This window comes from Leptosomus discolor, chromosome 24, assembly GCF_034619465.1.
Source record: "Leptosomus discolor isolate bLepDis1 chromosome 24, bLepDis1.hap2, whole genome shotgun sequence".
Classification (NCBI taxonomy): Eukaryota; Metazoa; Chordata; class Aves; order Leptosomiformes; family Leptosomidae; genus Leptosomus; species Leptosomus discolor.
The window spans coordinates 4,331,379-4,343,775 of NC_141414.1; the positions used below are offsets into that span (position 1 = coordinate 4,331,379).

At 59.0% G+C, this 12,397-nt stretch overlaps 2 protein-coding genes across 2 annotated transcripts; one reads left to right on the top strand and one right to left on the bottom strand.

Moving 5' to 3' along the window:
• Positions 1–558: 558 nt before the first annotated feature.
• PLEKHJ1 (pleckstrin homology domain containing J1) lies at positions 559–6,188 on the bottom strand. Its single transcript, XM_086477433.1, has 6 exons — positions 6,094–6,188; positions 5,001–5,068; positions 3,303–3,369; positions 1,567–1,657; positions 1,309–1,372; positions 559–630 (listed from the first exon to the last, which is right to left on the bottom strand). Exons 1-6 carry the CDS (start codon positions 6,185–6,187, stop codon positions 565–567), a joined length of 450 nt encoding a protein of 149 aa, XP_086333559.1. The 5' UTR covers position 6,188; the 3' UTR covers positions 559–564.
• A 154-nt stretch (positions 6,189–6,342) lies between these two features.
• SF3A2 (splicing factor 3a subunit 2) lies at positions 6,343–11,841 on the top strand. Its single transcript, XM_086477505.1, has 9 exons — positions 6,343–6,377; positions 7,359–7,523; positions 7,973–8,044; positions 8,332–8,378; positions 9,016–9,125; positions 9,687–9,736; positions 10,033–10,173; positions 10,695–10,763; positions 11,368–11,841. Exons 2-9 carry the CDS (start codon positions 7,398–7,400, stop codon positions 11,698–11,700), a joined length of 948 nt encoding a protein of 315 aa, XP_086333631.1. The 5' UTR covers positions 6,343–6,377; positions 7,359–7,397; the 3' UTR covers positions 11,701–11,841.
• Positions 11,842–12,397: the final 556 nt, after the last annotated feature.

A 12,397-nucleotide genomic window follows, 5' to 3' on the forward strand; every position in this document is an offset into this window, starting at 1 on the left:
GCATGACAGGGTTAACCCTGCAAGCACAGACATGCAGTCGGTTGGAGCATCCTCTAACAAGGGGATGAACAACCCTCAATGGCTCCCTTGGAGACTGCAGGAAGATCCCGAGCCAGAAAAGCCAAGTAGCTCCCTGCAGGAGAGGAACAGGGAGGAAGAGGAGGGCTAGAGCTGGCTCAGGGCCTGCCCCAGAAGCTCCAGGCAGCGGCTGCGAGGCAGTGCTGGGGGACAGCAGGTGCTGGGAGCTCTGGTCAGTCCCTGCCTCCTCTGCTCTCCCCAGGAGCCAGAGCAGTTTTACTCCCACTACGGCAGCGTTGACTCAAGGGCACAGTCTGCAGGGAGCAGTTAAGACCAGCTGCCTCCACAGCTGGGGCAAGTGGGAATGTGCAATGAATTCCCTTTAAAAAAAAAAAAAATCATACAAAATTATTTGGCTAATAAATTAAAAAGTCACTTGGTCACTGCTGTGGGGAACTGCTGCTGTTCTTCCCGGGGTGGGGGGCTTGGGGGTGACCCTCCAGGGCAAGCCCGGGGCCAGAAGCCAGCTCAGCCCGGGCGAGGGGATTATTGCTTGTGTGTTCCCAGCTGGAAGCGGGCTTCCTCGGAGATCCCGTACTGCTCCAGGGGGTCCTGCAAGAGCACACGGAGGGCAGCAGTGAGATGCAGACAACGGGGTGACCAGCAGGACTCTCCCTCAACCAGCCTGTGCTCCAGGGCTGGGCACCAATTCCAGTCACGTGCTGGATTTACCCCAGTCCAGCCCCTGGCTGCTGCTACTGGTGCCGAAAGTCAAGCAGCCCCTGGGGGAGGACACAGGGGCCAGCCAAGGTTCACGGGCCGAGTTCAGTCCGGGCTGGCACAGGAGCGCACAGCCGAGCTGCCGCCACCTCCGTCGCCTCGAGCAGGGGCTGCTCCGAGGAGCCTGGCAGGGGCGGGAGCAGCACCTCGACCCACGTCCGCTCCGATCTGGCCAGGGCTGCCTGTGAACTCTTCCAGGGAACCGGTGGGAGCCTGGGCTGGCCCAGCCCTGCCCAGCTCCAAACCTCGGGCCGCTCCGCCGCTGGAAGAGCGCGTGTACGAGGGTCGGAGCTGAGCACGACAGCGCAGGCTGCTCGGCAGAGGAGGACTCTCGGGTCTGGCTGTTGAGCCTGTGGCCTCAGGAACCGCCTTGCGACGGGATCTCTTCCATACACACGGCAGCAAACAGCCTTGTGCAGGACAGCTGGCAGCAGCACCTGAGATCACCAGCCCCTGCTCCAGTCCAAACCCATCGGTCACCACCTGACAAGCCGACTTCAAAGGACTCACCTTCCCTGTCATTTTCTGGATCTCATTCCGGTAGAAAATCAAGCTCCTCCTCATGAACTCATAGCTGTAAGACAGGAAAAGACCATGCAGCAGGCTGAGCAGAAAAGGATGTGGAGAAGTTTCAGATGCTATTTAGAGCTGAAGGGAAGCTTGCTTGGGAGGAGACAAACCGCTTTCCTCCCTTCACCACAAGCTGATCCCAGAAAAGAAAGAGCACAGAGCTCACAACGCGGACCTCGCACTAGTGGCTCAACCTACCTGGCTCTCTTGAGCGCCTCAATCCACTCCTGACACTGCTCTTCACTGGCACATTCGAAGCAGTATTTCCTCTCCGGCTCCTCGATGAAACCTGCAGGGATAAGGAAAAGGCTTAGGGGAGGTCCTGGCAGAGCTGCCTGCGCTCCGCTCTCTCCCTCCTCAGCAACAGCCAGACTCTGCCAGGCCACAAGGAACACCTCTGGTCAATACGATGATCTGTGAACGAGTTGGTAACCCAGGCTTCTGTCCCCTCTCCGTCACCCTGGGTGGCTCCTGCCTGGCCCGGAGCAGCTGCCTACAGCATTTGTCACCTGACAGCAGCCAAAGACTTCGGAGAAGAAAGAGCAACTTCTCAAACTGAGAGCGACAGCTTGGAACTGAACTGAACCAATACGGCCAGACTCAGGACAAACTCCCCGAGCCTCCTTGCGAACAGTCGCCAGGGATTTAGTAATCAAAGTGGAAAATGGCCCCGAGGAAGTGATTTTGATGTAGGCAGAGGGTGGCCATCTGAGGAGATACGTTGCGCTCAGAGGAGGCCCTGCCCTGTCTTTGCTCGAGGCTTTTGGGAATTTGCTACTGTGCACAGTGGAAAGCAAGTCCCTGCGCAACTCCAGTTCTTTACCAAGACAGAATCAGGGCATCTAATTAATTACACTGTCCCCAGAGCTCTGCTCTTTAGTCCACAGCCCACAGAGATCTAGGCTGCTGCCGAGGAATAACTGGGTCAGTCTGCATCAAACCCCTCGGCGCTGCCGTGCGGGGACACAACCTGACACCAACTGCCACCGGTTTGAACGCTCCTCTCAGGAATCCTCCTTCACCAGAGCTCCTGACAGTCCTAAAGCCCCAGAAACTCAGAACGTGGGGCTGAGAGAGATCGGTCCGTTCAGGCTGTTTGAGGGTCCTTCGGAGGCGGCGAGAGCAGCACCTCTCCCGGCTGAAAGACGAGACAAGGCTCTGCGCAGAAAAGCAGCTGTGCCCGACAACCAGGCCAAAAGATACGGGGATGGCCTTGGAGAAACATCCTGTTATTTTCGCCACATACCTCTCGCACAATGATTACTTGTTGGATGAAAGGCTGCTGACAAAGGACGACCCACCACGAGCCAGCTGGAGCCGTGGCTATCAACACAAGGACAAACAGCGTGGCGGGAGGACAGGGGCTAGATTAGCCCGACAGATGGTTTATCTGAGGCTCGCTCGTTTTTGGATAAAATGCAATAGCACAGAAGCAGCAATCTGTCAGCCCCAAACCCTCCCAGAGAGGGATTTCCACAAGCACTAACCTGGGCTCTGGCGGTTGTTACCGCTTCACTCCTCGCAGGCAGCTGTGCAAATCGCACAGGCTGAGCCGGCGATGGAACACCCCCGTCCTCGGGACGGGGCACGGCAACGCCAGCGGAACAACTGGCAGCTGAGGAGGAGAAGGGCTGAGCGGGAGAAGGAAGGGCTGAGGAGCACGAACCCCCCTGAGGAGCACTAACCCACCCCCCTGAGGAGCACTAACCCACCCCCCTGAGGAGCACTAACCCACCCCCCTCAGGAGCACTAACCCACCCCCCTCAGGAGCACTAACCCCCCCCCCTCAGGAGCACTAACCCCCCCCGAGGAGCACTAACCCCCCTGTTAGCAGACAAAGAGGGGGGAAAAGCAGGAGCTCGGCAGCCAACAGTTTCCTCTCAGCACGATTTGCCCTCGGGGAGGTGCAAGGGGAAGGCAGGCGCAGAACTCACTGATGGAGAAGACGTTCTCCTCTTCTTTGGTGATCCTGCAGTGCTCCAGCAGCAGAGCTCCGATGGGCTGGAAAAGACCCGGAGAGAGGGTTTGACCTCACCCCCACGGCGGTGCCTGACCCCAGAGGTTTGCCCAGCGCCTTGGAAGCAAGTTCCATAACCCAGTGCCGCTCTTAGAGTAATTCTGTCTAATTACATCAATGTTCCATGTTCTTTTAATCAACCTTTTTGTGCCTGCTGACACGTGCTACGCTGAAGCGCCTTGCACGCGTTAATGAGGGGTTAAACATTCGTCCTTGCTCAGGTTTCGCCTGGGCTTTAGCATTCGGCTCTGTGAGGCGAAGACAGCGAAGAAGTTTTACTTCCTCGCTCAGTAAATCGAACCAAGAGGAAATAGGGAACATGACACAGGGAACGACTCGCGCTGTACTCCGTCAGGGCAGTCCTGGAGCCTTGCAGGAGGTTCAGAACAGCGTGGTGAGGAAGGAGAAGAGCTCAGGATAAACTCACGGGAGGTACTTTTTGCTCGCCAGCGCACGCTGAGCAAGGACATGAGCACCAAAGGGGGACACGAGCCACAAACAAAAGCAACCCAGAGGCGAATTCTTTTCCCCAAGCTAAACAAAACCCGAGAGGCAAACGAGCCAGTGGGGAAGATACCAAAAAACCTGGTTTACTACTTATTTCTGCACAATGGCCTTGCGTTAGCTCCCTCCACCTACGCGCTGAACTGGTTTTGATCCATCCAAGACCACCTCCCCCCAGCAGAACAGCCGCCAGCGCCGACAACCAACCACCGGAGGAAGCGAGCGGAGTGGCGCCGGGTGGCAGCGGAGGAGACGGGCCGTGTCCCCGGAGCCTCGTCCCGCACCGGCGCTGAGCCGAGGCACAGACACGTGCCAGAGCGACGGCTCGGCCCCGCTGCGCCCCCAGCTCCCGCGAAGCAGCGACGAGTGACGGCACTTCGGCAGGAGGAAAGGGCGTTTGTGAGAGCAGGAGCTCAGCTCAACCATTAGCATAAATATTTATGATCGTCCAAGGCTAAAAACGCCACTAAAAGCTTTCCAGTTCCTTTGTCTGTAGCACCAGCGTGCGCACAGCGCCCTTCACACGCCCGAAGGTGACTTTTATACTCGTTTCCCAACACCTTCAGCAACAGTTACCACGGGATTCATTAAAAATCACCAGATCTCCGCAGTGGCAAAGCCAGAAACAGAACCCAAAGGCCCCTTAGTTCATTCCTTCTTTCCCAGACCCAGGCAGGCCTCCTGCACGCCCCAGATACCACCACTGACAGGGTAACTGGTAAGCTTCCCAGCAACTGGGAAACTCCTGGCATAAAAAACAAGAAACAATACGGATTATTCTCCTGGGAGAGCCAAACATCAGCTCCCCCTCCCAGTTTGGCACGACAAGGCACAGCCCCACAGACTCCCCCTTTTGCAGTTCTGGGGCAGCCGTTACGTTTAGGAGAGTCGCTCCATGCTCCCAGGAGAAGCAGGGGGGTGGGGCCAGAGGCCAGCGCCGCTTCTCCCCCCGACGAGCTCTTGCTGAGCCGATGGAAGAAGAAACGTGGCTGCCCTGTCCTGGCTCTGGCAGCCTGGGATCGTGCCGTTTCACAGAACCCACGCGATCGATTCGCAGGGAAAGAAGAGAGAGGGAGGCAAACCAACAACCACGGCAGAGCAGGTTCCTCACCTCTGCTTCGTCCGTCCGGAAGTAGAAGAGAAAGTTGACCACGAGCTTCACGAGGCGTTTCTTTAACACTGCGAATTAAAAAACCAGCGTTGAGGTGGGCGGAAGGGCCGAGCCGGCCGGCACGGGGGGGCAGAAGGAAGCCCCTTCCACCCCCCGCCCGCACCCAGAACGGCACCGACTCAACCAAACCCACGGGGAGCTCTGGGAGTTCAGACTTTTGCTCCTCGAGGAGCTCACGACACCCAACCCGCCCGGGAAGGGCGCCCTCTGCGCGGACCCTGCCCGGCTGCCCTTGCCTCAACTCCAGCCACAGGGCGACAAAGGCGCGTGGCAGCTTCTGGGGGGGCTTCTGGGCTGGCAGAGCCCACGGCATCGGGTCACCAACACCCACGGGACGCGGCTGACGGGACCTCAGCCACCCCCGGGGAGGGCTCCAAACCCTGGGCGGGGGGTCACTGCATGGGGCTGTCCCAACAGATGTCACCTCCACGGGACAAACTGACACTGCAGATCCTCGGGGGGAGGAAAGACCCGGCACAAGGGAGTGAGTTTCTTTTAACGCTCTTCCTCCAGGGCTGGTTTGCCAGGAAATTTACTGGGAGCCTTCAGGAAAGAGCCTCCTCCTCCGATCCCCTGGTCCCTCGGGGCCCCTGCCAGCCACGCTGTCCCAGCCGCACCCAGTCCCTCCAGTCCAGCCCCACCCCACTCCCTGACCCCGCACCCCCCGGACCAGCGGCCACCACTCGTGTTCCCCAGTCCTACACACCAGTCCTCCCAGCCTGTTCCCCGTCCTGCCTCCCAATACCCCCAGTCCTAACCCCCGCCTCCCCGCGCAGCACTTCCAGTCCTGCCCTAGTCCCCTCCCCGCCCTAGTCCTACCCCCAGTTTCCCAGTCCTGACTTTCCAGTACCACCAGTCCTGTCCCCCCAGGGCGCCCAGTTCTCCCAGTTCCTGTCCCCTAGTACCCCTCTAGAAACTCCACTCCTCCTTCTCCAGCCCTGACCCCCCGGTTACCCCCGGTCCTACCCTACACCTCCACCCCCCTCCCCCCAGTCCAGCCTCCCAGTCCCTCCCAGTCCGGCCCCACTCTCACCGCTGCCCTTCTTGGGCACCCGCATCAAGATCTCAGCCGCCTTCTCGGCGGGCTGCCGGGCCAGGGACAGCAGCTCCCGCTCGTTGTACCGCATGGCGAGGCACCCCCCCCGCCCCCGCCGAGCTACGGCCGCCCCATCGCCCCGGCCGCGCCCCCGCCCGCCGCCCGGAACCGCTCCCGCCCGCCCCGGAAGGGCTCGCGCCGGAAGCCGGAAGTCGCGCACCGGAGGGGGGGGGCGGCGCGCATGCGCGGCGCGGGCGCGGGGAGCGGGGCTGCGCGTAGCGGTACGGGCCGGGGGGAACGCGGGGGGCGGCGGGGGCCTTGTCCGGCCCTGAGGGGTGGGGAGGGGGTGGCCCTTAACGAGGGGTCCTTGGCGAGCGCTTGGGGGGCGCTTTGGCCCTCGCTGAGGGGGTGGGGGTTTTGGCGGGAGGGGGGCATGATCTTTGTTGAGGGGCTGGGGGGGTGTTTGGGGGGGTTTGACCCTTGAGGAGCTGTTGGGGGGTGCTTGGGGAGGGGGCTTTGACCCTTGCTGAGGGGATGGGCGTGCTTGGGGGGAGGATTTGACCCTTGCTGAGAGGCTTGGCGCGTTTAGGAGGGTTTGACCCTTGCTGGGGGATGTTTGAGGGGGGATTTGACCTTTGCTGAGGGGGGGGGGGTGTTTGAGGGGGATTGACCCTTGCGCGGGGGCATTTGAGGGGGGCTTTTACTCCTGCTGAGGGCTTAGGGATCTATGTGGCTTTCTTGCAATGGTTCCCATTTTGTTGGGGGATTCATGTATATGTGTGGGGCGGGGGGGGCTCTGGCCCTCGCTGAGGGAAGGAGGGACTCCGGGACCACACTTGGGGGCTGAGGACGGTGTGCAGAGGCCCTGACCTTGCTGAGTGGCTTGCAGGGGGGAGGCTCTGACCCTCACAGCAGGTTTGGGGCTGCGTGGGAGGCGCTCTGGGGCTTTGGGGTGGTGGGGCAGCACTGAGCCTTGGTGGGGAAGAGGAGCCTCGGCCGGGTCTGGAGCTGTTCGTTCTCCCAAGTGGAGGGTTGGGGGCTCCTGTTTGGGGGGACTGGGGGGAGTTTTACTCATTTTACTGCTGAACTTACTGAGTCAGTGGTACAAGACCTGCTTCGTTTGAAATTGCGTCGTGTGGCGAGTGTCCAGGGCCTGGCTGTGCTCGTCTCGTGTCCTCCCTGACGGGTCTAAGTAGTGGTGTTGACTACAGGCCAGGAGGAGCGTTACTTATCCCTCACGGTGCTTTTCCTTGTTTTTCCAGACTTTCTCCGTCAGTAGCTGAAGCACAGACATCCCCATCATGGATTTCCAGCATCGTCCCGGGGGTAAAACCGGAAGCGGCGGCGTAGCCTCCGCCTCGGAAAGTAACCGCGACCGCCGGGAGAGGCTCCGGCAGCTGGCCTTGGAGACCATCGACATCAACAAGGTGAGCCTCGGCCCTGCCTGCGCGGGAGGGAGGACACGGGGCTCCCATCCTGCAGGCTCTTGTGGGGATGAGTTTTGAGCTTTGCCTGCGCCCAACAGAGGTTGAGCGGAGAGTTGGGGGTTGGAACGAAATATTGGTGTTTGTGGTGCTGCGGGAATTGAACGGGAAACCTGTGGGACGGGGCTGGCCAGGGAGGTGCCGGCAGGCGCGGGCTCAGGTGGGGTCACCGCGTTCTTTTTGGGCTGTGCAGGTTCGTGTTCTGCTGGTTTGGCCGTCACCAGTTAACGAAGCTGCTGCAGCTTCTGCTCTCGCAGCCCCAACGCAGCGTCGTGCTGTTCAGTCCCAGCTGCAAACTCGCTTCTTCCAGCCCAGGAGGGGGTCGGCAGGATTTGGATTGTCCCCTTTTGCCCCGTGTTTTGCTTGTAACTTTCTAACACTTCTCTTCCTAGGACCCTTATTTTATGAAAAATCACTTGGGCTCTTACGAGTGCAAGCTTTGCCTGACGCTGCACAACAATGAGGTGAGTCGAGCAGCCGCCTGTCGTGGTTTAGAATAGTTGTAGCTTCAGGTGCAGGAACCTGGGCCGTGCCTGGTGAGTGACTGCTGGAGGGCTCGGGGGTGGGAGGTGGCTCGGGTGTGTAGAGCCTGACAGTTTGTGACAGTTCAGCAATCAAGAGCGTTTTTTGCGTGAGATTCCTCTCTGCTAAGGATTAAAATATCCTTGTCAGCCTGTGATATGGTCTCTCCTCTGTGACAAGTATCTTTCAGTCTTCGTTTGACTTCCTTCTACCTTGTGTTTTATTGCAGGGAAGTTACTTAGCACATACCCAGGGCAAGAAGCATCAGACCAATTTGTAAGTCATCCTCCACGGTAGCTTTATCCTCCGTTACCAGAGCACTTTAGAGCGATGATGGCGTAACCCATGAACCCTGACCGCCGATACGCTGTGCTAGAATGTTCCTTCACTGGCTTTGTCTCCTGGTGAGCAGCCTGGCACTCGCCAGGAGGTTCAGACCAGACCTGCTCCAGACAGGAGCTGGTGCTGACAAGCCCCCTTTGGAGCTGACGTTCAAAGCCAGTTGTGGGATTTCTGAAGGGAAGGGGGAGGAAGAGTTTTAAAAGCAAAGGGTCTGTGTCTGGTTAGAGGGACCTGGTGTTGTGGAGACAGGGTGGGAGAAGTTTGTGGGTTTATTTTAAGAAATCCAGTTTGCCTTGGTGTCGATGGGTAGCTGGCGGGGGCGGTTTTTATTTCGAGAAGGAAAGCTTCTCAGATCCGTCTGGGGAGACGGGCACCAAGGTCACCTCGGGGGAGGAGAAGATAAGGGAGATGACAGCCTTTAGCCAGGCAGGTGGATACAGGGGGTGCGTGGGGAAGAGAACCAGCGGGTTTTCCTGGCGGGCTTCCTGCATGAATCGTCCCTGGTGGCGGGTTCCGGCGGCTCCTGGCGCCTCCGGAGCCGAGCGGGGCTCACCTCTCCAAATTAACCCAGGGCCCGGCGAGCTGCCAAGGAGGCGAAGGAAGCCCCCGCCCAGCCCGCGCCGGAAAAGGTCAAAGTGGAAGTGAAGAAATTTGTGAAAATCGGCCGGCCGGGTTACAAAGGTGCGTGGGGACGTCTCTGCCGGGGCCCGGGGGCTGCGGGTGGGAATGGTTAATCGGTCCTTTTAGCAGATCTGGCCGTGAATGAGATAGGGGCTTCTCTCCTGATGTCCTTTGTTGTTTAAATTACCCGTGGAACATCTCTTCATTGCTGACAGTTGAGTGAGAACCATGTTAATACCAGGTTGGTGTCTCTCAGTCTCTCAGCTCCCGTTAGGAGCCGTGCAGGAGCCGATGACGTTGTTTTGGTCCCTCCTTTGTTGTGCTCTGCCGTCTTTCACTGAGGCTCATCAGTCACTCAGCGCTCAGGTTTTTCCTCTGAACTCCTCGTTCTGTTTCGGCCTTCGGTCCACAGCTTGGCTGCTTTATCTCCCGGCTCTGCCCTGCCCAGTCTTTGCCCCACAGCAGCTGGTTTTCGGCAGAGATCCTTAGCATCTTCAGTTAAAGACCATGTGGCGTTCCATTTGCTAAATGGGAGAAAAATCTTGTGTGTTTCCTTGGGCAGAAAGAACGTGGCTCTAACCCTGCGATGGGACGTGCTGAGCTTTTGTGTTTTCTTTACAGTGACCAAACAGAGAGATCCAGAAACGGGCCAGCAGAGCCTTCTCTTCCAGGTAAGGGCGCTGCTAAAATGCTTTGTGTCTGGGTTATCCAAGTGAAAGTGCTGTTAAGTGAACAGTTCTTTGCAGGATTCAGAAATAAACAATTTAAAAAAAAAAAAAAATAGGCCTTCACCTTCCTAGTCCTCTGCAAACCCACGGTTGTAGCCGTCAGGTTGTCCCCTTTGGTGGCACCAAGTGTTCTGTTGGGAACCGACCTCTCGGTGCGCTCCGTAGCCGAGGGGTTTGTTCTGTACGAAGCGGGAGGGAAAAGGGGATGTTCTTCTCCATGCTGCCACACCTCCCCCCAGATTGATTATCCGGAGATCGCAGAGAGCATCATGCCTCGGCACCGGTTCATGTCGGCCTACGAGCAGAGGATTGAGCCCCCGGACAGGCGCTGGCAGTACCTGCTGATGGCAGCGGAGCCCTATGAAACCATCGCCTTCAAGGTAGGCTTGGGAGGAACTGGTCGTTGGGAGAGTTTGGGAGGAACTGGTCGTTGGGAGAGCTCCCTTCCCGTGTTTGCCAAGACATTCCTTCCCACTGCACGTTACTACAGACTTGGTTCCGCTTCCTGGAGTGGGAAGGGGGGTCGAGAAGACACGACTGGAAGTCATTAAACCCTGCGGAGAGTTGGTGGAGGACTCTGGCGTGGAAACTGGGCCGTGTGCTGAGCCCTGGGGAGCCACTGACTGCTCAGTGTCTGGCACAGGAAGGAGCCTCCTGGGCTTTGCTCCTCAGCCTTCGTGCAGATGTTGAGGGGGGTTTTGGCCAGCACGCTTGTCCTTGACCGATAGGGAAGTAACTTTAATTCTTTCCTGCCCCCGTCTCTATCTAATAACATCCGAGACTGGCGCATCTCACGAGGGCCTGGAATAACTGTGCTTATCTTGCAGGCTTTGGTGCTAAAAAGGGCCGTTGAGCTAATCTGGTGGTGCTAATAATAGCTCCTCGTTTGCTCTTGTTGCAGGTGCCGAGCAGAGAAATCGACAAAGCAGAAGGAAAGTTTTGGACCCACTGGAACAGGGAGACCAAACAGGTACTGGAGCCCTGCAACAGTGAGGGCTGGCGGGGGAGCAGGAGGGCAGAGCAGCCCGGGGGGAAGGCAAGGCAGGGGGGATGCCCGTCGGCGATCCCCGTGCTGGCTTTGGCGCTGAACTCCTCATTCCTGGAGTGCCGCTGCGCGGTGGCTCCTCCTGCCAGAAAGCTCTTCGTGTGCGTGATCTTGGTGAGAGCTGAGCCCGGGGGGCAGACCCCTGGGGTGCTGGCAGCAGCTGGGTGCGTGAATGTCCCCCGCCCCGTGTCCCCTCTGGGGCTCCTCGCTGTGTGTCTCCTGCCCGGGGCACGGACGGATTTGCCGGGTCTCGTGTGTGGGAGCAGGGGACGAAGGCGTGGCGGGGGACACCGACCCCGTCACGGGCAGCTTAGCGCTTGGAACCAGTGTCAGAGGAGTTGAAGTGCTCGGACAGCACTGGTGCGAGTCGTGGGTGCTGCCAGGGTGGAAGGGCGGCCGTGGGCGGGGGAGGTGGCAGGGCAGGAGAGCTCCGAGCTGTGCGCCCGGGGACAGCGTGGACGGAGCTGATGGCACAAAGTTGTCCCGAGGATTAACTGTTCCCTTCTCTTTGCTTTTCTCCTCTCTCCAGTTCTTCCTTCAATTCCACTTCAAGATGGAGAAGCCCCCAGCTCCCCCCAACCTCCCTCCAGGGCCCCCGACTGTGAAGCGGCCTCCTCCACCCCCGCTGATGAACGGCCTGCCCCCAAGGCCGCCCCTGCCGGACTCCATGCCCCCACCTCCTCCGGGGGGCATGACTCTGCCTCCCATGCCTCCCTCTGGACCAGTGCCACCACCTCCCGTGCCACCTCAGTTGCCACCAGCGCCCGGTGTACCTCCCCCTGCTCCTCTGCCCCCCATGATGAGGCCACCTCTCCCCACGGAGGGGCCAGGCACTATCCCCCCGCCGCCTCCCTCCAACTGAAGCCCCTCCTGGACTCCTCCAGCTCCTCTCTTTTTATATGCAGATCATGACTGATTCAGAGAAATATTTCTGGTTTGTATGCCTGTGAATTTGACCGAATCCTGTAGGTTCATTAAAAGGTTTTCCATTTTCCTTTCCCTACGTTTTCCTGTGTTTTGGTTAAAAACCATGTGTTCCCTTTCTTTAGCCCTTAGCTACATCAAACAATCCCAGTCTGGTTGCATTTTGGAAATTCTCCAAAGAGGAGGCAAAGGATTGGCAATCTCTAGGCACCTTCCCTCCTCCCAACGGAATAGCTACGTCGGCCTCGGCTCAGCTGTGTTCTGTCACCCCCGTATTACCCCCTCTGAGACCACCGGCCGTAATCAGTCGCTGTTCAACTGGAGCCCTTTGAGCTGTTCTCTCCGTGCTGGGGAGGCCTGGCATAGGCCCGGGGAGGGTTCTGGTGCTGGCACACGGCAGCGGGCAGGATGGAGGGCAAGCAGAATTTGCTAAATCTGCCTTTTCCTGCTGAGTTGCCGTCACAGTCGGAGCAGCATCGCTCCTGCTGCTGTGTTTGGAAACCTGCCGCTGCCAGAGCGCTGTGCCGTGGCTCAGGTGTGGCCAGCTAAAAGCTGGAAACGTCCCCGCTGAGGAAAGGGGGTTGGAGGGTGGCTCGGGAGTCCTTGAAAAGCGCCCGGCAAGGTGTCATCGACAG